Source organism: Hemiscyllium ocellatum, chromosome 4, assembly GCF_020745735.1.
Source record: "Hemiscyllium ocellatum isolate sHemOce1 chromosome 4, sHemOce1.pat.X.cur, whole genome shotgun sequence".
NCBI classification, from domain to species: Eukaryota; Metazoa; Chordata; class Chondrichthyes; order Orectolobiformes; family Hemiscylliidae; genus Hemiscyllium; species Hemiscyllium ocellatum.
In genome coordinates, this window is record NC_083404.1 from 962202 (window position 1) to 988748 (window position 26547).

The window sequence follows — 26547 nt, forward strand, 5'->3', positions numbered from 1 at the left end:
TAATGATGCCTCTTATTGAGTCTTTGACGAGAGGTGAATAGAAAGCAGCTATTCCTCTCTCCTCCTCTGATACACCTTTCACGTCTTCTCCCAATAGCGCCCCCACTTGTCCATGCTCTCGACTTGCTCTGTTGCAACCTTGCATTTATCCGGCCTCTCTCCATTATTGACTACTCTATCCTAGGCAACGTCCTGGTGAATCTCCTTTGCACCCCATTCACTGCAATCACATTCTTTCTCTTGTGTGGTGACCACAACTGCACATAGTACTCTAGCTGTATCCTAACCAAAGTTCTGTACAGCTCCCACATGACCTTTACTACTCTTATAATCTATGCGATGACTGATCAAGGCAAGGATCCTGTTTGTCTTAAGTGCCTTATTAACCTGGTCGTCTTCATGCACCCCAAGGTCCCTCTGTTCCTCAGAGCTTCTTAGTGGTTCTGTTGCTTTTACTCTGTACCCTTTACCTTACTCCTGTTTAAGTAATAATCCAGTTCCTTTTTTTTTTGAATCCTCGACTGGACCAGCCTCCATTACATCCCAAACACTCTCCACTCCTTTTTCCTTATCACTTTTGCTGCTACATCAAATTACACACACATTCGCATAAAGGTTGATCTCGTAAATTTTGGCCAAAAAAACCTGGAATTTTCCATATCTCGTGTAAAAGTTCTTCAGATAATAGATCAACGTTTGAGAGTCAGTGTTATCCTGTGCATAAATTCATTGTGTAAAAAATGAGGTCTGCAGATGCTGGAGATCACAGTTGAAAATGTGTTGCTGGTTAAAGCACAGCAGGTCAGGCAGCATCCAAGGAATAGGAAATTCGACGTTTCGGGCATAAGCCCTTCATCAGGGTTCATTGTCTCAACATAACATTTTTTGTGCTATTATATTTTAATGTGCAATTCACACTCTTATTAGGCTACAGATTTCTGAAATTCATTGTTGAGGGAGAACTATAATTAGTTCAAAGTGATGCAAAGTTTATCACACTATCATTTTCTATATCTGATGGGTCCAAATGCATTTATTTCACTATAATTACCGTGCAGCCTTTGAAGATTTCTCACGGCAACAGTGACCAGTAAGACTGAGTCTAATGTCTAACTGTTATCAGAAATAAAAACTTCAAATGTTATTTTGAAAAACTAAAACAACAGTAGCTGAGAGAAACCCGGGTAATATAAGAATTTGGTGCAAACCTTTAAGGTGCATCAGGTCGATCAGCTGACAACCCCCTTTGGCGTTCAGTTCAGCTGGGTTTAGTTCCCCATAGCACTCATGGAATTGCTGTAATTTATTGTGCATGAATTTCACCCCCATAAAAGTAGTAACCATGTTGAATCATGTCTCTCAAACTTGATAGAGTTCTCTGAAGAAGTAACAAAGAGGATTGAGGGCAGAGCAGTAGATGTGATGTATATGAACTTCAGTAAGACATTCGATAAGGTTCCCCATGTGAGACTGGTTAGCAAGGTTAGATCTCATGGAATACAGGGAGTACAAGCCATTTGGATACAGAACTGGCTCAAAGGTAGAAGACAGAGGGTGGTGGTGGAAGGTGGTTTTTCAGACTGGAGGCCTGTGACCAGTGGAGTGCCACAAGGATCAGTGCTAGGTCCACTGCTTTTTATCATTTAAACAAATGATTTGGATGTGAGCTTAAGAGGTAAAGTTAGTAAGTTTGCAGATGACACCAAATTTGGAGGTGTAGTGGGCAGCGAAGAGGGTTACCTCAGATTACAACAGGATCTGGACCAGATGGGCCAATGGGCTGAGAAGTGGCAGATGGAATTTAATTCAGATAACTGTGAGGTGCTGCATTTTGGGAAAGCAAATCTTAGCAGGACTTATACACTTAATGGTAATGTCCTAGGGAGTGTTGCTGAACAAAGAGACCTTGGAGTGCAGGTTTATAGCTCCTTGAAGGTGGAGTCCCAGATAGATAGGATAGTGAAGAAGGCGTTTGGTATGCTTGCTTTTATTGGTCAAAGTACTGAGTACAGGAATTGGGAGGTCATGTTGTGGCTATATAGGACATTAGTTAGGCCACTTTTGGAATTTTGCGTGCAGCTCTGGTCTCCTTTCTATCGGAAGGATTAGATTACTTACTGTGGAAACAGGCCCTTCGGCCCACCAAGTCCACACTGACCCTCCAAAGAGCAACCCACCCAGACCCATTCCCCTACATTTAACACTACAGGCAATTTAGCATGGCCAATTCACCTAACCTGCACATCTTTTGGACTGTGGGAGGAAACCGGAGCGTCCGGAGGAAACCCACGCAGACACGTGGAGAATGTCTGTGTGGAATTTGCACAGTTGCCCAAGGTGGGAATTGAACCCAGGTCTCTGGCACTGAGACAGCAGTGTTAACTACTCGGTTGCCCTCATTGTGAAACTTGAAAGGGTTCAGAAAAGATTTACAAGGATGTTGCTAGGGTTGGAGGATTTGAGCTATAGGGAGAAGCTGAATAGGTCTGGGCTGTTTTCCCCGGAGCATTGGAGGCTGAGGGGTGATCTTTATAGAGGTTTATAAAATTGAGGGGTGTGGATAGAGTAAATTTCCCTGGAGTGGGTGAGTCCAGAACTAGAAGGCATAGGTTTATAGTGAGAGGGGAAAGATATGAGAGACCTAAGGGGCAACTTTCACACAGAGTGGTACGTGTATAGAATGAGCTGCCGGAGGAAGTGGTGGAGGCTGGTACAATTGCAACATTTAACAGGCATTTGGATGGGTATATGAATAGGAAGGGTTTGGAGGGATATGGGCCGTGTGCTGGCAGGTGGGACCAGGTCAGCATGGACAGGTTGGACTGAAGGCTCTATTTCCATGCTGTACATCTCTGACTCTAACTGCAGGTACTGTAAATCAGAAACAAAAACATAGCTGGAAAATCTCAGCAGGGCTGGCAGCATTCATGGAGTGCAAGCAGAGTTAATGTTTTTCGTTCAGTGAGGAGTAGGGGTCAAACACAGGCAAGTGGGGCTAATGTAGTTTGGGAATCTTGGTCGGTGTGGATGGGTTGGACTGAACAATCTGTTTCTGTGCAGTTTGTCTCTGACTATATACCTAGAAAAAATTCTCATAAAACCTCTTCTGCAGACTTTCCAATGTCTTTGTCCTTCCTAAATTACCAACTAGAACTGAATGCAGTACTTTAGCTGAGGCCTAGGTAGTGTTTTGCAGAAGTTCAACATAAATCTTGCTCTTGAATTCTGTGCTGTTAATAAAGCCCAGGATATTGTATATTTTATTAAAAAAACCTGTCCTGCCTTTAACGAATCAGTACATAACACTCTTCCAGCAACAAGTAACAGGAAAAGATGGAGTAGCTAGAAATCAACTATTTCCACACGGTGATCGTAGAACTAGGGGGCATAGTCTGGGAATTGAAGCTAGTCTGTTCAGGAGAGATGTTAGGAAGCACTTCAGCTCATGGTAGATATTTGGAACATTTCTCCAAATGGTAATTGATCTAGATCAGTTGTTAGTTTCACATCTGACATAGATAAATGTTTAAGCGAAGGTTTTGAGAGAGATGGGCCAAAGGTATACAGAGTTAGGCCATAGATCAGCAGGGATCCCCTTAGATAACGGAGCAGGGTTGAAGCACAGAATGGTCTACTCCTGTTCCTAATTTCCGTCCGCTTCCACCATGGCCTGGCTTGCATCGCTTTCCCTGGGGAAAACATTTTTTTGCATCTAATATTTCAGCAATACTCTGTCTCCGTGCATAAGTCTTTGTCTGTAATTGGCCCATTTCCTCCTCCTTACTGCTGATGTTCCTGTTCCATTTTGAAGGTTGCCCATTATTTAGCTGCTTGTATTCCTGTGAACCTTTTGACTCTAATTTATTAAACCCAGATACACTCCCACCCACTGGCATTTGTCTTTCTCCAGTTAATTACTTTGGTTTGTTTGTTATCCTTTTCCATAGTCTACATAAACCAGATGATATAGTTATCACTCTCCCAAATAGTCTTCCAATGTCACTTGATTTACAAATGTATAACCTCTATTGCTTCATTGTAAAGCTCTTTTTAATGCATCTTTTACATTTTTGTGAATAAATAGGTCTGACAAACCTTTAACATTTTTGCAGGCCTTTATCCCCGTCTGTACCCTGAACTGTCTGACTATATGGGACTCAGTCTGAATGAAGAAGAAATACAAAGGAATATGGCTGCAGTTGCAGTACCACAGGCAAGGGATATATTTCTTCGTACTTTTCCGTTAAATTCCAAACAAGATATTACAATCAGTTCTAATCCAACTGGACATCTGCAGGGTTTCCTTAAGCAGTGCTGCTAAAATAATAACTCTATTTTTCTGCACTACTGTAAGTGTAAAACTAATGGGAATGGAAAAGATCTTAGATCTTGATTGGAAGAAATGTTTGTAAGGGTTTTTAAAATGATTTTAATATGCTTTATATTGAACAGCAGACTGTTGCTAGACCATCCAGTATAAATTACATGGTGGCACCAGTAACTGGAACCGATTTGGGTCTTCGAAGAGCTGAAATCAAACAGGGGATCCGGGAATTAATCCTTTGCAAGGATCAGGATGGAAAGATTGGCATTCGTCTTAAATCTATTGACAATGTAAGTACCACTTCCTGTAATTTAAAGTATATAGAAGTTTACAATGTGCCGGAAGATGCTAAGATGTTTATTGGAAAAGGGTAGCTTTGCTTTCATTGCTGTGGGGATGGGACAATTTTTAGAAACATGTAGATATGGTGGGAGTCTGCCATTGTCTCCTCTTACCTGCTACACTGTTTAATACAATCATGGCAGATGATTGGAATCCACATTTCTGCCTACTCCAACAGCTTTTCACTTCCTTAGCAAGAAGGATCCTGCCTTAAAGATAGACTCTGTTTCCACTCACCTCTTCAGGAAGATTCCCAATGGCAACTAACACTCAGAATTTCACCTCATCTCTGATTTAAATAGATGCTTCTTAATTTAAAATAGTAAACCCTAACTCCTCTTCTGCCCCAGAAGAGGCAAGATCCTTTACACCTCTATCCTGTCAAGATGCCTCAGGAGCTTGTTTTCTAATCAAGTTAGGAACACATTGCTGTACCTTTACTGGGTTCTGACCCTAACAGCACTAGGTATGCTTACTGAGTCTTGTGGCTCAACTGATGGCACACGAGCGCCTTCTTCAGGGCAGTTGGGGATGGTTGCTAAATGTAGGTTTTGCCAGTAATACCCACATCCTAGGAACAGGTTTTTTTTGATAAACATTTTACTGCCAGCAGTACTATATGTCACACTCAGCTGGACGTATTTATACTGCTAATGCAAATGTCTAGCTGACTCTTTATTTTTAAACTAACCTGTTCAAAGATGGTCAGGGGTGCAGGTGGGACTTGAACCTGAACCTCCTGGTCCAGGCGCATAGAAACTACAACTGCGCCGTAAAAACCTTTCAATGCCCAGCGGACTCAGTTAGAAAAACCAGATTCAGCTACTTCTCAAACTTAAGCCTAACAGTTGGGGGCCATGTTAAAACTCTGCTTTAAGGCTGGGAACTTCAGAATTACATCTAAATGCTAGCCACAAACAAAATTAGATTTGTCTGAAAGATCTAGACAACGTGCCTACCCTGAAATTATATACTACAAATTTTAAACAACTAATGTCTTTCCCTCCCACCAAAAAAAATCCAAAGTCTTTGTGTACATTTTCTCATACAAAATGTGGCTTGGATCACCAAATGCTGCCATTCAGGGCTGCTATCGATGGATATGATATGCTAGTAATTAGCTTATATGACTGCAAAACTGTGGGCTGGAGTTGGCTTTACTGCAGTCTGTGCTGGTTCTCCCACACATTCAGCTGAAGAAACTGCTGAGACATAGTTGACTAGAAAAGCCTAGTGGTGATTTTTTTTCCTACATTTAACTTATAGGAACAGGGAAGAGGGTTTATCACTATAGTAATGATTTCTTAACCTTGAGAAACATCTACCATTGGAAAGATAGGTGGCACCTATTCTTTGCATTGCCTGCTGTGGGAGAAAGTTGTAGCTACCAACACAATCAAAATGCTGCTATTTGTCCTGCTTTTGTAGTATCCTGACAAGCAAATTATCGTAATAGCGAATCCCACTTTGGAAACAAGCCAGAATTAGCAATGACATTGCAATCAGGAAACTGGAAAGTGTAAAGTTCCTTTTTATATTTGGGATTTGATGTTTATTTCTACAGTGAATGTTTTTCTTTGAACATTTGAGCAACACTTAGCCAATTTGGGTTATTCAAAAAGCTGTCCGAGGCTGTTGAAGGCCGAGAGTTATAAAATAATAACTGACCCAGTTCCAAATTATACTATATTTCAATTTGAAATGCTGTGGCACTCAAGTTTGAGATTAATGCTTATGATAAAAGAAAACACTATACTTTTTAAAATAATGCTTGTCGCTGTTGCCAAAGTCTTTGTGAAAACAAATGTGCTTGACCATGTTTCATAAATTGTGAAATGCAAATTATTCAACATTTCCAAATCTGAATTCTTTCTACAATAGTAAGGAAAGTAGAGCCTTTTGACACATTTGGTTTCAAATCTGTGTTTGGTTTAATAATGGCATTAATTTAAGGGAAAGCCGAATAGTTGAGTGGCAGGAAAAAAGGTTATCTGATGGATGAGATAAATCAAGTTTGGAAAAATAAATCTGTGGTTGCTCCATAGTTTCACTGAGCTGAAGAGGACTTGTGATGACTTTACTGTGATCTGGTATTTGTTTTATCATTGGCCTTGACCTTTGACGAGCAGAGTAAAGCAATTCAGCAATCCTTAAGTGTGTTTTTAAAATGGCTTGTTATTTATTATTGACATTCTAATGTACATTTGTTACCTTTACATTGAGTTGAAGGGAACATTTGATATGTGTATATGAATCCTATGAGATGGGGTGGAGGCTGGAATGTCTTCTGCGTACCACACTATTACGTGTCTGTGCTTTGATAAAATCATTAATTTACGCCAGGATACTGTAACCTTACATTAAATTTATGCATGTAATGTGTTTTTCCATGATATGGCCAGTGGTAGCCTATGTGTATTCCACTTTGTCCAGGGGAACCTCAATTATCCGAACGTGATGGCAGGCACTATTTTGTTCGGATAATCGATTATTTGGTCAATCGATTAAATGCCTTTCCTCTGGGGCTCAGTTTTTAAACTCTGCTCCCTGCAGCAGCACACAGCATGCGAGGCCCTGCCCCACCCAACCCTATCCAACACTGCCGCCTGTCCCCAACCTGGTCCGACGCCTCCCCTAAACCCGGTCCAAGGCCTCCCCTGAACCCGGTTCTCTTCTTTCCCCCCCCCCCCCCCTTTCAGGGCATCTGGACTGTGCACCAACACGACTGCTTCTGCAGTCAGGGTAAGTCTCCAAATAGCGCGAGCGTGTGCACCATTTTGCTGCGACGTTTTGACAGGTTCCACCTCTGCCCTCTAGAAGACAATGTTGGGCAGGGGGGTTTAGGGTACACCCCTGTGTTAAACTCCAGGGAAAGTGTGTGGGGAGAGAGAGAGGGTGAGGGGTTAGTCATTTGGAGACTCTGCCTGTTTAATCACTGCCAACGAAAGAGGCGATCACTGTTGGAAACACGTCTTTGTCATGTTTCTATCAGGACCCCGAGATCTCCTTTGGATAATCTGATATTCGGATAATCGCGGTTCCTTTGTCAACTGAAGCAGAAGAGTACATGTAATTTGTCCCTAATGTAATGGTGTTACATTTCTCTTTGCTTTATAAGGGTGTCTTTGTCCAACTTGTACAAGCAAACTCCCCTGCTTCCCTCGCTGGGTTAAGATTTGGTGACCAGGTCCTGCAGATAAATGGTGAGAATTGTGCAGGGTGGAGCAGTGACAAGAGCCACAAAGTACTGAAACAAGCTTCTGATCAAAAGATTAGTATCATTGTTCGTGACAGGTAAGAATGCCCCTCTCTTTCTGTTGAGAGATAATTGGAAATTTTTCATTTTGTTTGAAAACTCAACAATTGGTATCTTGTCTGTGACATTTCTGAAGAACAGTCACTGGACCCAAAATGTTAACTCAGTTGACAAAAGCTGCCAGATCTGAGATTTTCCAGCAATTTTTTATTTGATTTACAGCATCTGTGGTTCTTTGTTTTTAACATTTTAATGTAAAAGTTGATGAAGTAGACATGTGAATTTAGTTATTCCATGAAGATGATTTATATCATGGTGGGTCTATTTTTATGGAAGCAAAGAAATGCCCCACAGCAATGAATGAATGAATGAATGAATTAGCTCGAAGGAATTAAAATGAGATGGTATGTCCCTTCAATGGTCGATAAGAGAGATTTACTACTTGGTTTGGATGACTTGGAATATATCTGTATAGAGTGTAGCTGTTCAGGATGAGAAACGGCCGTTAGGTATTAACATTCCTTTTTGACTGGACTCTTCCCTCTATCCCCAGTTTTTTCTTCTCAAGTAATTTGTTTGGATTAGTGATTAGGAGACGTGCTGCAGGCAGTAAACTTGCAATTTATTTTTTTACTTAAGTTTGTGAAGGAGCATAATTTTTAAAATTATCCTTGGAATATATAGAACATAAAGCAATACAATTCAGAACAGGCCCTCGGCCCTCAATGTTGCACCGACCTGTGAACTCATCTAAATCCATCCCTTTGCGCAATCCCATCATCATCATCCATGTGCTTATCAAAGGATTGTTTAAATGCCCCTAATGTGGCTGAGTTAACTACATTGGCAGGTAGGGCATTCCACGCCCTTACCACTCTCTAAGAACCTGCCTCTGACATCTGTCTTAAATTTATCACCCCTCAATTTGTAGTTATGCCCCCTCGTACAAGTCGACATAATCATCCTAAGAAAAAGACTCTCACTGTCCACCCTATCTAAATCTCTGATCATCTTGTATATCTCGATTAAATCTCCTCTTAACCTTCTCTCCAATGATAACAGACCCAAGTTTCTCAGCCTTTCCTCAAGACATTCGCTCCAGACCAGGCAACATCCTGGAGGTGTAAATCTCCTTGCACCATTTCCAATGTTTCCACATCATTCCTTTAATGGGACGACTAGAACTGTACACAATATTCCAAGTGTGGCTGCACTAGCATTTTGTACAGTTGCAGCATGACATCACGGCTCCGGAACCCAATCCCTCTCCCAATAAAATCCAACACATGGTATACTTTCTTAACAGCACTATCAACCTGGGTGGCAACCTTCAGGGATCTATGTAAATCCACACTACCAAGATTCTTTCCATTGACCCAGTACTCTGCCTTCCTGTACTTCCCAAAGTGAATCACCTCACATTTAGCTGCATTCTCTATTTGCCACCTCTCAGCCTAATTCTGCAGTTTATCCAAGACCCCCTGCAACATTCTTCCATACTGTCCATCACTCCCCTGACTTTAGATTAGATGATTAGATTACTTAGTGTGGAAACAGGCTTTTCGGCCCAACAAGTCCACACCATCCCTCTGAAGAGCAACCCATCCAGACCCATTCCCCTACCTAACCCGCGCATCTTTGGACTGTGGGAGGAAACTGGAGTACCCGGTGAAAACCCAGGCAGACACGGGGGGGAAGGTGTAAACTCCACACACGGTTGCCCGAGGTGGGAATTGAACCCAGGTCTCTGGTGCTGTCAGGCAGCAGTGCTAACCACTATGCCACCGTGCTGCCCCCATCTACCCATCTACCTATGCCTGCATCCAAGTCACCACGTCAACTGCCCTACCCTCTCCACATAGAGTCATAGAGATGTATAGCATGGAAACAGACCCTTCGGTCCAACCTGTGCATGCTGACCACATATCCCAACCCAATCTAGTCCCACCTTCCAGCACCCGGCCCATATCCCTCCAAACCCTTCCTATTCGTATACCCATTCAAACGCCTTTTAAATGTTGCAATTGTACCAGCCTCCACCACATCCTCTGGCAGCTCATTCCATACACGTACCACCCTCTGTGTGGAAAAGTTGCCCCTAATGTTTCTTTTATATCTTTTCCCTCTCATCCTAAACCTATGCCCTCTAGTTCTGGATTCCCCGACCCCAGGGAAAAGACTTTGCCTATTTATCCTATCCATGTCCCTCGTAATTTTGTAAACCTCTATAAGGTTACCCCTCAGCCTCCGACGCTCCAGGGAAAACAGCCCCAGCCTGTTCAGCCTCTCCCTGTAGCTCAGATCCTCCAACCTTGGCAACATCCTTGTAAATCTTTTCTGAACCCTTTCAAGTTTCACAACATCTTTCCGATCGGTGCTTGGTCACCTCAAAAAAAACTCAGGTTTGTGCGACACAAACTGCCCTTGATGAAACCCATGTTGACTATCTGAAATCAAATTGTTGCTTGCTAGATGATTATAAATCTTTTATAATCCTTTCCAAAACCTTTCTGACAACAGATGTAAGGTCTATAATTACCTGGGTCATCTCTGCTGAACCCCTTAAACAAGGGCACTACATTTGCAATCCTCCAGTCTTCTGATACTTCTGGTAGACAATGATGACTCAAAGATCTAGGTCAAAGGCTCTGCAATCACCTCCCTAGATTCCCAGAGAGTTCTCCAATAAATCCCTTTGGCCCAGGAGACTTATCTACTTTCACATCTTCTAGAATTGATAACATCTCCTCCTTACTAATGTCAATCCGTTCAAGCCCGTATCTCAAATTTTCTCTCTCATATTCTCCTTTTCCTGAGTGAAAACCAATGAGAAATGTTCATTTAGCACTTCTCTGATCTCCACAGGGTCCACACACAACTTCTCTCGTCTTTGGCCTTATTCCTACCTTAGTCATCCTTTTATTCCTCCATACTTTTAGAAAGCTTTAGGGTTCTCTTTTATTCTACCTGCTAAAGATTGCTTGCGTCTCCTCTTTGCTGCTCTTAGCTCTCTTTAAATCCTTCCTAGCTAATCAGTAACACTCGAACGCCTCATCTGAACCATCTCGTCTCAATGTCACAATCATATATTTATGATTTTAACAGAATGTAGTATGGAGAGTGTAAGTTTATTGTGCATTGGAGATCCAATGTTAAAATGAGAGATGGATGACAATCTTGCTTTGAATATTCCTTGATGCTGAACTGGAATCCTCGTGGCCCTGGAAAGGAATGTGCTTAAAGTGGAAGGTTTGGGTTAGGAGTGGAAGAGATTGCTTTCACTTTCTTGGACAACACTAGGCACTTTAAAGGATTTTATTGTCAATAAATTATTTCTGAAGCACAGCTACTATGTATATGTTAAGCCACACTCTGCAAAGTAAGATCACGACTGACAAATCAATGTTTGTTTGTTGTAGTATTAGTTGTAGGAGGATGGCTGCTTGGACCAATGAGAGCTTCTGCTTTTTGAGAGGTGTTATGTTTTTAGTATTCACATACAGTAGATGGGACTTCGATTTAAAGTTTAATCTAAAAATGCAAACTCCTAATTTGTCTTGTAATGCATGGAGAGTTACGTACATAAAAATTGGATTATGTAAACATAGAACAGCACAGTACAGGCCCTTCAGCCCTCTGTTGTGCCAGCCTACTACCCTACTACGATCAGATTAACCTACATACCCTTCATTGTACTCACATTAAGGACAGGCACATGGGAGTATCTGACTCTATCACCACCACTGGCACCCACCACTGAGTATAGAACCTATCCCTGACATCTTCCCTAAACCTTCCTTCAATTATCTTAAAATTATGCCCCCTTGTGATAAACATTTCCACCATGGGGGAAAAATCTCTAGCTACCCACTCTCTTTGTGCCTGTCAACATCTTGTACACCTTTTTATCAAGACACCTCTCATCCTTCACTCCAATGGGAAAGCCCAAGCTCCCTCACTCTTTATAAGACATGCCCTCCAGTCTAGACAGTATCCTAGTTAATCTCCTTTACACCTTCTGTGAAGATTCCACATATTTCCTATAATGAGGCAACCAGAACTGAACACAATATTCCAAGTGTGGCTTAACTAGGGCTCTATTGAGCTGTAACATAACCTTGTGGCTTTTAAACTCAAATCCCCCTATTAATGAAAGCGAACGCAACAGACGTTGCCTTAACCATGTCAACCTGGGTGAAGGTAAGCACTGCAGATGCCAGAGATCAGAGTTGAGTGTGTAGTGCTGGAAAAGCACAGTAGGTCAGGCAGCATCTGAGGAGCTGGAGAATCAATGTTTTGGGTATAGACCCATCAATTCTGCAGCATCCTCGGATGCTGCCTGACCTACAGTGCTTTTCTAGCACCACACTATCAACCTGGGTGGCAACTTTGAGGGATCTGTGGAAATCAACCCCAAGATCCCTCTGTTTCACCACACTGCCAAGAATCCTGCCTTTCACTCTGTATTCTGCATTTAAATTTGACCTTCCAAAGTGAATCACTTCACACTTTTCCAGATTAAACTCCATCTGCCACTTTTCTGCTCAGCTCTGCATCCTGTTAGTGTCATGTTGCAACCTACAACAACTCTCCACACTATCCACAACTACTCCGACCCTCATGTCATTGGCAAACTTATTAACCCACCCTTCCACTTCCTCATCAAGTCATTTATAAAATCACAGAGCAGAGGTCCCAGAACAGATCCCCGTGGAATACCACTGGTCACAGAGCTCGTCTGAATACTTTCCATCTACCACCACCATCTTGTATGGGCCAACCAATTCTGTGTCCGTCCAGACAGACCGGTTAGAAGGAATAAGAAAGGAAGAGTGTCTTCTCAGGAACTACAGCAGCATTGTCCTTTTGAAGTGAGTTGATTAGTTTATCATGGATATAAACTCTTCTGGGATTTCTGTTTTGCATAGGCCTTTTGAACGCACAATCACGATGCACAAAGACAGCACAGGACATGTTGGCTTCATTTTCAAAAATGGGAAAATCACTTCAATTGTAAAAGACAGTTCAGCAGCTCGAAATGGACTCCTAACAGAACACAATATCTGTGAGATTAATGGGCAGAATATCATTGGACTGAAGGTAAGGAACGCTGACTTTAATTTGCGTCGATTGGATAATCTTGTAAGAAAATATTTGTTGCAAAACTCTCATACTGTATCTCTAATCTTGTCTTAAACATCCACCATTTTTACATAAACAAAATCCAATGACCAGTTTGATCTATCACTTTGGTTTTTTGAACTTTGTTTATGGATTGGAGAATTATTAACTTCTCAACATGTTTAATTTTTCATTTTGACTTTTCTGGCAGTCAAGTCTAGGAGCAATCTAAATCTCTAGTGTGCTTTTAAGAATATCTTTGCAGAGATTGCCAATGAATATTTCTTCATCTTTTCTTTTGAATAAATAATCTGAATCTCTATATTCTTGACCTACAACTACACTAATCCTCAAAGTTTTGACTGTCAATCACATTAATCAGATTAAACTTTATTTTGGTAAATTCTGGGTTTCTGCCTAATAGGTCAGGTCAGCCTAAAAGGAGTTGCCACACAGAGAAAGCTTGAAACTCTCAAATGTCATAAAGGCGAAAGAGTCTTTGCCACTTGTACAGAATTCTGTTTTTAATCAAATAATATAAAATAATTGAAGTTATTTGTAGGATTGTTTTGTGATTTTTTTTTCTTGATATTTGAATAGGATACACAGATTGCAGACATTTTGGCCACAGCAGGGAATACAATAACCATTACGATCATGCCTTCCTACATTCATGACCATATGATGAAAAGGTAAATTCTGATTTAAAGTACATTCAGTAGCTACTTGTCTATATATTTAATAAATAGTTAATTTAAATTGTACTGCAAGTCAAACACTTGTTGCACAATAACCAGTTGTTCAAGGGTAAGAGTGGAACTTGTAAGACACTTAAGGAGCAGCCAGTGTGTGGAGCCACTGGACATGGTGAGATCTTAAATGAATATTTTTCATCTGTATTTACAAGGGCGAAAGACATTGTAGCCAGGATATCATTTGGGATGGTGAGATTCTAGAACACAGAATTAATAAGAAGGTGCTTGATGTTTTAGTAGACATAAAGGTGCATAAATGCTTTCACCCCCACCTTCATCTACCTGTTGCATTTTCCCCCATCCCCTCCCCCAACTTCCGTTTGTGTCTCACTCCCCTTGTCCCACAAACCTCATGCCTGACACATCGATTCCCCTGCTCCTCTAATGTTGCTTGACTGACTGTGCTTTTCCAGCATCACACTCTTCAACTCTGATCTCCAGTATCTGCAGTCTTTACTTCCTCCTCCATAAACCTACAGGGTTTGATGAAATGATCAAAGTAGGGTAGAAGCTCTTAGAGGTCCAGTGTGGATTCAATGGGTTGAATGGCCTGCTTTCAGACTGTAGGATTCTATTCCAATCAATACTTGGAAAGGCTGAGATAACACTGATTTGTTAAAGGAAGCTCCTGTCTGACTAATGTGAATTTTTGGAAAACATGACTACATTTATTTAAGAGAGTGCAGCTGATGTGGTTTACGTGGATGTCAGTAAGTCCTTTTCCCACATGAAGGCTGGTGCAAAGTTTAGGAGCCCATGGGATTCAATGTCAACAACTTTGCTTTTTAAGCATCTTTCTTATAAACTATTATAATCTTGTAATTTCTCAGTAGCCACAGTTGGCCACTATTAGTGTGGTAATATTCTTTAAGGGAATTAATTACAAACTGCAAATTTTAATTATTAAAATGGTTGGAAGCTCAAACAGCAGTGGCAGTTAAGCATATCTTCCCAATTTGTCTTTGATCAACTGAGCTTGTGTAGTTTGCTTTCTTTAAATTTAACCGTAATCATGGAAGTGATTAAAACATTCACGCACTCAATATAAAATTTTACATGTCTCACTTTCTGAGTGGCTCATTCCTACAGGATTTTAGCCTTGCTTCAATGTCAAATCTAAAACTGGCCACTTCCTAATTTAGTTTTCTGGATCAATATTATGGAACCATCATGAATATATTTATGAATTTGCCTTTCATGCTGTTGAAGCATATTTAGTTTCTTAATCTGAGATTGATTCAGATGCTTATTTCATTAGAACTGTAATCATCTGCTATTGTTCAAACCTGGTGATGCTTTGTGGGAGTACTTTGGAGTGTTTGAGTAAAATTACAATTTCTGAAGAAGGGTCACTGGACATGAAACATTAATCCTCCTTTTCTTCACTGCTGTCATCCCTGAGTTTTTCCACAATTTGTTTTTGTTTGATTTCCAGCATCTGCAGTTCTTTGGTTTTTTTTTTTGAACGTTAATTCTGTTTCTCTCAGGAGATGTTGGTGAAATTTCTCCAGCACTTGTTTTTATTTTGGATTTCTAGCATCTGCAGTATCTTGATTTTATCTAAATTAATTATACTTTATGCATTTTACATTTTGGACTTAAAAATGCAACTTTAACCACGTTGAAAGACTGAAATGTCAAGATTTCATAGCTACCACTTTAAGCCACACACTATAACAGTTTACCTTCCATTTGTAATTCTGAATGTTCCCCCCTTTGTCTTTCCAGGATGGCTTCAAGCATTGTTAAGAGTCTCATGGATCATGGTGTTCCGGAAGTGTAAAGTGAGCTCGTATGAATGCTGTGATTTACAGTGATTCAATCTATTAGCCTTTTAGATGGCCTTAGTCTAGTAAAAACAGCAGCTTGGATACTACCTGGCTTGCATGTCAAAGGAGTTCTAATATGGTTATTAACTGTTGCTGCCAGCTGCATACTCTTCTTGTACAAATTATGGGCCGTTTTACTCAGCACTCTGTTTACAAAGCAAAGAAATGGCACATTAGCATTTTATTCCTGATCATTCCACCTGTACACTTCTTCCATATCAGTTAATTTACAGTGTGAAATTGTGATGACAGTATTGAACAGTTAATTCCAGAAAACTTGTGAATCTTGATTTGTCTTCTAGCTGGTAACTGTCTTGACTGTTATGTCATGTAGTTTTATTCAATAAGTTCTGCTTCTGATTATGTTTATACTGTATAGTGGTCTCTTGCACATCACTCCTTATTTACATTAAAATGTCTTAAAGACATTGAATGCTGTTTATGACAAATAAAATCGTGAACATTTTACTTGTTTTTCAAAGTTCTGTTTTACTTCTACTCCCTGATGTCACTCATTTTTCTGTCACCGTTTTGCCATTTGGCCATCCAATGATAGGATTAATGACCTCACAGTCAAGGTACACCTAAGGAGTGATCAGAATGAGTGAATTTTATATCTGGTTTGAAGGGGAGAAAATGGTGTCTAATATTTTAAACCTAAACAATGGCAGCAAACTGCAGTGGCATTCAGCTAGGTGCTCAGTCGGTAGGTGCTCAGTTGGTAGCTGCAGACATTTAAGGGGATACAAAAATCATTCCAGTAAAACTGTACATCAGGACATCAACTTAGCAAAATTACAATGGAAATGGTACTAAGCAAATTAACAGACTGCAGGCTGATGTTTCCTGACCTAAATAGACTTCATCCCAGGGTCTTGTGGTTGCTAATGAGATAGCAGGTGCATGAGTGTTAATTTTCAAAGTTCCTTAGATTTAAGGAAGGTTCTATCAGGCTGGGAAGTACTAAGTACAACCCCTGTCAGAAAGGAGAAAACTAGAAAAAAAAGTGAGCTGGATTGTATGTTATAGGAAAGCTGTTATAATTTCTTTAATCAATTTTAGCTGTGCAGTTAAATTTCTAATCCGAGAATGCATGGTTTTGTCAAAACCTGTTTAACTAACTTAGTGAAGTTTTTCAAAGGAGTATCATGTGCTATGAACAAAAGGGAACCTGTGGGGAACACTAGGATTTCTAGAAGATAAAAGCTCCTGCTGTAGGAGAAAGCATTATTAGCATAGATTGGCTGGCAGGTAATACCATGCATATTTTTAGCAATATATTGTGGTCTAACTTACAATTAACGTCAATTACTTATTGAGGGCAATGAAGGCATGTTTGTTAAATTTGTATGTGACACTGAAATAGAAAAAGCAGCTGTGAGGATGACATCAGGAAGTTGCCGGCAGGTATCAACAGCAAGTCGAGAATGTGGTGTTGGAAAAGCAGGGCAAGAGAACAGACATTTCAGACCCTGATGAAGGGCTTATACCCAAAACACGATTCTCCTGCCCCTCGGATGCTGTCTGACCTGCTGTACTTTTCCAGCACCACAATCTTGACTCTGATCTCCAGTATCTGCAGTCCTCACTCTCACATTGACAGGAAGAGTAAGAAAGCATTATTACTTAAGAGTGACTGCAGAATTCTGAAGGTGTAGAGATTTAGGTGCATGAGTTACAAGATGTTGTTAGGCAAGTGCAGCATAACACACATGGATGCTCGCCTTTTTATTTTAGCAGTAATTGCACAAAGTAAGGATGTTATGCTTAAGTTATGAAGCTTAAGGCCATCTCAAATACAGTGTGCATGTGATACGCTGTAATGGCTTCCTGCACAGCACACAGCCTGGTGTGGCCACAGCCCCATGAGCCTTGATGAAGCCTGGTGTGGACTGGAGGCTAGGTGCCAATGTGGTCTGGGTTGGAAGACCATCGTTCTGATCATCTTTTTCTGCAACTCTGGACATTTTATTTCTCTCTTTTCTAAAAGTTGCAACAGAAGAAGCTGTACCGAGGTAGTTGTGTACCCATGATGGTGCTGTAAGTGGTGACTTAAAACCTCTTACTCTACTCAATTTGAGTACATGTGGGAATGAGGCTAATTCTATTTCAGGAAAGATGTAAATATGTTGGAAGCTGTTCACAAGAGGTTTACTTGTATAGGAACAAGAGTAGACTATTCACCCCTTTAGCCTGTTTCACCAGTCAAATGAGATCACTCTCGATCTGTTGCCTAACTCCATATACAGTACCTGCCTTTGGCCCATATCACTTTTACTTTTAGCTTAAAGTTTTAAATTTGAAATAGATAAATTTAACTGATCTAGCATCTACTGCTGTGTGGAAGTGCTGAAAATGTGTTGCTGGTCAAAGCACAGCAGGCCAGGCAGCATCTCAGGAATAGAGAATTCGACGTTTCGAGCATAAGCCCTTCATCATCCTAACATCATCAGAATGGACATAATTCTCAGTCTGTACCTCGTCCTAGAGTCCCTAACCAGTGGGGTTTATCTTTATCTACCCTGTCTTTTTCTGTTCATATTCCTGAAGATTTCAATCACTTCATTCCTAAACCTTCTAAATTCTAGAGAAAGCTGGAGTAAAATGTATAATCTCTCCTCACATGAATTTCAGGAATTAAGTTTATTATTCTTGTCAACCGACTCTGGCTTTCCAAGATCAAATATTTCTTTCCCAAGGGAGAGTGCTGAGATCTGGACTCTGCTCCAATTGGGGTCTAACCAGGGTTTTATATAACTGCAGCATAACTTCTGTAATTTTATATCCATTCCATTAATTTGCTTTATTAGTTCCTTTTAAAAAAAAAACCCTCATATGTCTGGCCATCCACTGTCTAACTTCATACCATCAAGAAAGCATTGATTTTTTTTTGTTCTAAAATGATTAGCACTGCTGCCTCACAGCGCCCGAGACCCGGGTTCAATTCCCGACTCAGGCGACTGTGTGGAGTTTGCACGTTCTCCCCGTGTCTGCGTGGGTTTCCTCCGGGTGCTCCAGTTTCCTCCCACAGTCCAAAGATGTGCGGGTCAGGTGAATTGGCCACGCTAAATTGCCCGTAGTGTTAGGTAAGGGGTAAATGTAGGGGTATGGGTGGGTTGCGCTTCGGCGGGTCGGTGTGGACTTGTTGGGCCGAAGGGCCTGTTTCTACACTGTAAGTAATCTAATCTAATCTAAAGTATGATGTCCTCACATTTACATTGAATTCCATCTGCCACAGTTTTGCCCACTTAATAGATTATCACGTTGTAACTCAGCTCCACAATCTACAATGTATCATCAGCCAATGTGGATATATGACTTTCTATGCTGTTGCTCAAGTTGTTAATTATGGGAAAAAGATCTGCTACCCTGCCTACCCACAGCATGGTCACATAAAGACAACAGAAACTGGCCTCTAAAACACACAAACCAAGTGTGCCAACACATAGAATGCACCCACCATGCCCCAGCCTTGGCAAAACAGGTGAACAAAGAAGCCAGACATGGTCAAGCTATTCAAAGTCTAGAGAATACATTTCCCAAGCAACCTTCATGGTAATCTCCCAGCCCTGATTAGCACTGCAGTCCCAAAAGCCTGAGGGGAGGCTCATTTCCCATTGAAACTGAAACTGATCCCTCATAAATAGGTAGACTCAGACACCCTGGAAGACTTCGCTTGTAGGAGGAACACTGTGGACACACCCGAATAGCAGAAGTGACATTTATGCACATGCGTGTGGATGGAAAATACAATGAAGAATCCTCTAGAAGACATTCTCATCTCAGAGATGGCTGGAATCTCCTGTATCAATTACAAATGTATTGCTACTGCTGGGCACTTGATTAACTTCCATTCATTTATTCTTATCTTAATTGCTTTACAATTTTCACCATTGTACTGTAACTGGTTTGCAATATCACCTTTATGTTGTACCCTTGCCGTTCTGGGAAGAGCATTCTGGCCATCTGTACAGAGAAGCCATTCTGTGGCAGCTTAGTCTTCCGCGATATCACTTTGTTTAATAAACCACTTGTCAATTTCACCACGATCCAAGTTTGTGGTCTCTGATTCACTGGGCTGGATTTTTGACATAAGTGAATAATCAAGACCCAACATAGACACCACAGGTCACATTCTGAAAAGTAAGTAATTACCCATTATTCTCAATTGGCCTGTTTCTTTCCACTTTCCCAGCCAGAGAGAAGGAATGTTTTCCTCAGGGTTGAGAGATTCTGGGACTGTCAAAAGATGTTGAAGGTAGCATCATTTTTATTTTTTTAAGAGAAAGATTTTTCTTCAGAGGAATAAAGGGTTAATGGAGGTAAACAGCAATTGGAATTTAGAACTCTAACAGATCGACTGTGATCTTGTTGAAGGGTAGAGTAGGCTCAGGGGCAGAATAATCTTTTGTGTAAAGATAAATAACTGAACTACTGAATACTTCCCAGCCTTTACAATCTTGTGCCTTTTGGGGAGATTCTTTTGTAATACGGTCTTTAAATATTTTTATTCAGAATTATCTTCTGTATCCCTAACCACAACTGAAATGTGTTCACAAATGTATAATGTAACAGAGCTGAATGAATGAACAAATCTATTTTAACCAATAGAGATGGACACTTGCCAAAGAATGGTATTGAAATATATAGAAAATAAAGGTGTAATTTACATAAACAGCTTTAATGACCTCTGCATATTCCAAAATGAATTTTAAAAATCCTTATGTTAGCAATACCAGGTAATTGGATGACAACCTACATTCTTTCTGTAAAACTGACTCCAAGCTTTCAATTGCCTAGCCACCTCAACACCAGTGTTCCAAGCCAACATTCATCTCATGCCTGCAGGGAACCTCAAAGAACAGCATCTTTTTCATGTGGGAACAATTCAGCCTCTAGGACTCAACATTGAGTTCAACAATTTTACAGCAGAGTATGTCCTTTTCATGTATTTTACCCACTTCCTAACTCTATCATGACAGGGCTTGCTTTCAGCCCAGCCCACCGATCCTCACCTATTCTTAGCCCTCATTATCACTTCAGCTTCTTTCCAGCCTGGCTTAACTAGCGTTATTCTCCTTTTCTGCTCACCCCTTTCATAAAACTCTCTGTGGACTCAGTCTCCACCTCTGCACTCACCACCCCCTACACCCTAAACTTCAGCATAAATATCACTTTTTCCAAGTATCAGTTCTGATGAAGAGACTCAAAACATTAACTCTATTTTCCCACAAATGTTGGCAGACCAGAGTTTCTCCAGCAATTTGTTTTTGTAACTGGGCAATATATCTGGTTTTTAAGAAAAAAATCTCTCCCACTTTCAGAGCTGGCCGCCCTGTCAATTTTACCATTTCCCAAGATAACCTTGAGTAACCTGGAAGAAAACTAAAGGCTCAAGTTGGAGGTGATAGATTTAAGTGGTTGGTGTATTAGTTCTTTGTGTGTTTGCTGCTCGTAGAATCCCAACACAGTGAAAGCAGGCCATTTGGCCCATCCAGTCCACAATGACCCTCTGAAAAGCATTCCACTTAGAGCCAGACTCCCACCCTATCCCTTTAACCCCACACCTACCAAGGCAAACCTGCCTAACCTACACATTTTTTAGGGAAGAAACCCACACAGACAGTTGCCTGAGGTTGGAATCGAATCTGGGCCCCTTGTGCTGTGAGACAGCAATGCTAACCACACTGCTTTTAGAGTTAATGTGTTATGAACATGTGGACATACTAAGGTTAAAAGCAACAGAAGCACTGACAGCACCAAGTGTTCTAAAAAAATATATAATCTAACCTTTTGGTCCAGCAGTTAGAGTAGCTGGTTGCCTGGAGATAAAAAAAGATTTGAATTAGATCAATCAGGTTAAATTGTACCCCCCAAAAAAACTCCAATCAAGTTTGGATTTAGTATATTGACAATCTTAAAACCCAATGTCACAATCTGATGCTCTGAGGTATAAGACCAGGGAAAATTGAACAGTTGTGAGGAGAACTGCCAATCCAGCAGGTAGAGACTGCCCGAAAAATAGCTCTCATAAAGGTACCTTTATTGATCAGTAACCTGTGAAGCAGGATCTCCAAGAAGAAAAGACAGGAATACAAAGAGGAACCAAAAGCTGCCTGCTTTTAAGAAGTTTTGTATTGTAAATCTTAATCAGAGGTTTTATTGGACTAGTACTGTAGAAGGGGAATGTAAAAGATGAGAGAGGGAAGGAGCTGTAAATAGTTGTTAGTTACTTAGGCTCTGTTATACTTTAAGAAATAAAGTTGTTAATTTGTACTTTAAATAGTTATTGGCCTCTCGAATTTTCACAGATTGCTGCATAGGATAAATCTTTTGTGTTGCTGGTTTAAATTAAGCAGGAGAGTTTACCCCGTGTTGTAACAAATGGAAGCTTTTGTTCAGGGAGCTGTTGCCTAAGCTTGGGCAAACAAAGCATTATGAGAGTTTGCCTAATTGCCTGAAATGAATTGCTGTTTTATACTATTTATTTTGTTTCACATTGGTACACCAGAACTTAAACAATGCATGAGTTTTTGAGTATCACTTGTCAGAGTTAGAAATTCAAATTAATGTAAAGGCACTTTTTTGCCTATAGTTAGTGATGCTTTTAATTGCACTAACATTTTCAGTCACCCAATGGTGAAGTACACCAGGTTCACATCATTAGTGCTTTCAATGTTAAGCCTATGAAACCTGTAACAATGGTTCCTCCATGCAATATGATCATTGTTGCTTAATTCACTTTCCTGCCTGGTTTCCATCGTGTTGACTCCCTGAGATCAAAGATGTCACTCAACCTCGAGCATATTCAACAATGGAGCATCCAGTAACCTCAAGATTAGAGACACAACTGAGTGAGAATTCTTAATCCTAATTTAGAGTCTTGATCCTCAGCTCTACTTACTGATCTACACTAACCAGCTGGAGAAAACAGTTTTTTTGCTGAAACACAGTGACATCGTTGACTGTAGACAATGAGATCACCTTCCTCTACTAAACTTATCCAACTTTTCATTTATAGGATAAGTCGGTCATCTCAGGAACCAATCTAGTAAACCTTTGCCATACTTCCAATACAAGTACCATCTTCCTCAAAATGAAGTCTAAAACTGCATAGGAGTGTCACTCAAGAGCTGTAAAATTGTAGCAAGACATCTTTATTGTTGTATTTCTGCACAGGATAAGCGGAGATGATATATTAAACCCAGTTAGAGGATTGACTAAGAGGAACCCAGATGTATGCCATTTTCAAGTTTGCAAACTGAGTGGTGGAATGCTGCAGTGATCAGTGCTGGGGCATCAATATGACGAAGAAGAAATCAATTGTAATCAAAATTGCAATGATACAAACATAGGCTGCAAGACATCAGGTGTCTGTAAAGGGACATAAGTGAGCAAAAAGATTGGCTAATGGAGTATAATTTGGAAAAATTAGATTGTCCATTTTGTCAGGAAGAACAGAAAAGCAGAATATTACTTAGACTGGAAGATTTAGGGATAGAGGGTAGTAGGGGCGTGGAACAGCCTGCCTGCAACAGTAATACATTCGCTGACATTAAGGGCATTTAAATGGGCATTGGACATACATATGGATAAGAATGGAACAGTGTAGGTTAGATAGGCATCAGATTAATTTCACAGGTCGGTGCAACATCGAAGGCCAAAGGACCTGAACTGCACTGCACTATGGTAAAAGCTACAGAAGGACTTGGTTAATTCTTTGCAATGAATCATAAAGTTATCCTGCAGGTACAGAAGTAATTAGGAAGGCAAGTGGAATGTTGGCCTTGAGGGAGTCAAGGGAACACAGGAAAGTGAAGTTGAAACCACAGTCGGACCAGCTAAGATCAGACTGAATGGCCTTCCACTGTTTCAAATTAGCATATTAAAAAATTAAAAAGTAGAGCTGGTATTCACTGGAAGATTGAGTGGTAATTTGATCAGGGTTTGAAATTTTAAAGAGAACAGAATTTCTATAATTTTCACAACTGCCATTTGATGTCTTGACTCTGGAGGTGCAGCGCAGCTCAAACGCACTGTTAAACAGACTCCAGCTGCCTGCGCAGGTGGATACAAAAGATCCACAGTACCATTTTGAAGAAGAACACGTATTCTGTCTTGTGCCCTGATGACTATTTATCTTTTAAACAACTGTATATAAAAAAAATTGTCATTATTATGTTGCTATATGTGGGAATTTTCAGTGTGCAAATTATCTACCATATTTTCTGTTGTAACACTGGATCACTGGCTGCATCATGAAGAGCACTACATCAATTCAAGTCTGACATTCATGTTCCTTACAGCTTAAATTCCCACTGACCTTTGAATTTTCAGGATTTAGAGTCATTAATATTTAAAGTCTGGTTGAAGATTTGTAGCTCGGGTGTCCGTTGTTGTGGTTCTGTTCGCCGAGCTGGAAGTTTTTGCTGCAAACGTTTCGTTCCCTGGCTAGGGAACATCATCAGTGCTGTTGGAGCCTCCTGTGAAGCGCTGCTTTGATGTTTCTTCCGGTATTTATAGTGGTTTGTTCTTGCCACTTCCGGGTGTCAGTTTCAGCTGTAGTAGTTTGTATGTGGGGTCCAGGTCGATGTGTCTGTTGATGGATGTTCTTGCCGTTTCCGGGTGTCAGTTTCAGCTGTAGTGGTTTGTATATGGGGTCCAGGTCTATGTGTCTGTTAATGGAGTTTGTGGATGAATGCCATGCCTCTAGGAATCCCCTGGCTGTTCTCTGTCTGGCTTGCCCTATGATGGTAGTGTTTTCCCAGTCAAATACATGTTCCTGGTTGTCTGAGTGTCCACAAACTCCATTAACAGACACATAGACCTGGACCCCATATACAAACCACTACCGCTGAAACTGACACCCGGAAACGGCAAGAACATCCATCAACAGACACATCGACCTGGACCCCACATACAAACTACTACAGCTGAAACTGACACCCGGAAGCGGCAAGAACAAACCACTATAAATACCGGAAGAAATATCAAAGCAGCGCTTCACAGGAGGCTCCAATAGCACTGATGATGTTCCCTAGCCAGGGAACGAAACGTTTGCAGCAAAAACTTCCAGAGTCATTAATATTGATTGTAAAGAGGCCTTGCACTGATCCATCTGATGTACTAGACTTTATTAGTAGATGACAGCACATCTGGATGAACTGTAGTTCTTGATCTTTTTCTTGAATAGAGTATTAGAATTTGAATCCCTACAGTGTGAAAAAAGGGCCTTTGGCCCAACAAGTCTATACCGAACCTCTGAAGAATAACCCACCCAGACACATTCTAGGAAAAAGTGAGGACTGCAGATGCTGGAGATCAGAGCTGAAAATGTGTTGCTGGAAAAGCGTAGGTTAGGCAGCATCCAAGGAACAGGAGAGTCGACGTTTCGGGCATGAGCCCTTCTGCATTCCTGAAGAAGGGCTCATGCCCAAAACATCGACTCTCCTGCTCCTTGGATGCTGCCTAACCTGCTGCACTTTTCCAGCAACACATTTTCACCACCCAGACACATTCCCCTACCCTACACTTATTCCTGACTAATGTACCTAACCTGCACATCTTTGGACTGCAGGAGGAAACTGGTGCACCCGGAGAAAACCCACACTGATACAGGGAAAATGCGCAAATTCCACACAGACAGTCACTTGAGGCTGGAATCGAACGCTGGCCCCTTGCGCTGAGGCGCAGCAATGCTAACCACTGAGCCATCATGTCGGCTGTGCTGTTCTATTTACTAACTTCCAATCATTCTGGACCTTTCTAGAATTTATGGATTTTTGGAAAATCATAAAAGTGGAGCAGCCCAGTAAATTCCATGTGGAGACACTGTGAGCACTGACCACTCAGATATTGTCAAACATTGCACTTAAATTATCATAACACTGATTAAACTTGCAGTCATTTTACTTCTTGTAGTGTGCAGTCTTTTTAAGTATGTAAGTCTTTAAATCTTCATGACCTGAAGTTCATCCATGGTAACTCGATTCAGCTGAGTTGTACTGGGCCGACACTGGAAACCAGATTGCTGCAGAGTTTACAGGAAACACTGGTCATGGGTTCTAAGTTTGGGATGGTTATTAGGTAGGATTAATCAACTGCAATAAATTGCATAATAAATTTATTGATATTTGAGTTAGATAAACAGACCTATTACAGATATTTCAGTATTCTGAAGAGGTAACATATTACCTGTGCTGGTAATATAATTAGCTATGGTCAGTTTCAGTTAAGATTGGTTACTAGGGTGAAGTATGTGGTTTGTAAATTCTAAATTAAGACATTTTTAAGAATAGTTCAAGTGCAAGTTAAAGATAATGTACAGTACAAAATAAAAAATAGATTCAAATACCACAATTAAATCTGAAATTACACAAATGTAATCAATATACTCAGTAAACACCAACCTCTCCAGTCCAGAATGTTTGGGTATATTAGATTACTTACAGTGTGGAAACAGGCCCTTCGGCCCAACAAGTCCACACCGACCCGCCGAAGCACAACCCACCCATACCCCTACATTCACCCCCTACCTAACACTACAGGCAATTTAGCACGGCCAATTCACCTGACCCACACATCTTTGGACTGTGGGAGGAAACCGGAGCACCCGGAGGAAACCCACGCAGACACGGGGAGAACGTGCAAACTCCACACAGTCAGTCGCCTGAGGCGGGAATTGAACCCGGGTCTCTGGTGCTGTGAGGCAGCAGTGCTAACCACTGTGCCACCGTGCCGCCCATATTATTGGATTATAGAGTGATGTTAGAATATTGAACCACAAGTGTGTGAAGAGAAGACACCATGATTTACTGCTCATTTGAAGCATAAAATTACATAATTAGTTTTACTCTGTTTTATCAAATATTGTAAAATTCATGTTTTCACATTCAAAGGCTGCATTAAAGTTTTTCTGGA

The 26547-nt window shown here is 40.8% G+C and overlaps 1 protein-coding gene across 2 annotated transcripts in view; it reads left to right on the top strand.

Annotated features, from left to right (window-relative positions):
- Positions 1-19676, top strand: part of LOC132810237 (syntenin-1-like) — a 42337-nt gene extending 22661 nt beyond the window's left edge. Inside the window, exons 4-9 of one of the 2 annotated variants that reach the window (XM_060822631.1) lie at positions 4113-4213; positions 4453-4614; positions 7785-7960; positions 12851-13022; positions 13644-13735; positions 15527-19676. In XM_060822631.1, coding sequence (XP_060678614.1) covers positions 4113-4213; positions 4453-4614; positions 7785-7960; positions 12851-13022; positions 13644-13735; positions 15527-15581 — 758 coding nt within the window. In that variant the 3' untranslated portion in view covers positions 15582-19676. The remainder of the gene's footprint in view (positions 1-4112; positions 4214-4452; positions 4615-7784; positions 7961-12850; positions 13023-13643; positions 13736-15526) is intronic. The other variant, XM_060822632.1, reaches the window with a different exon arrangement.
- The last annotated feature ends 6871 nt before the right edge of the window (positions 19677-26547 follow it).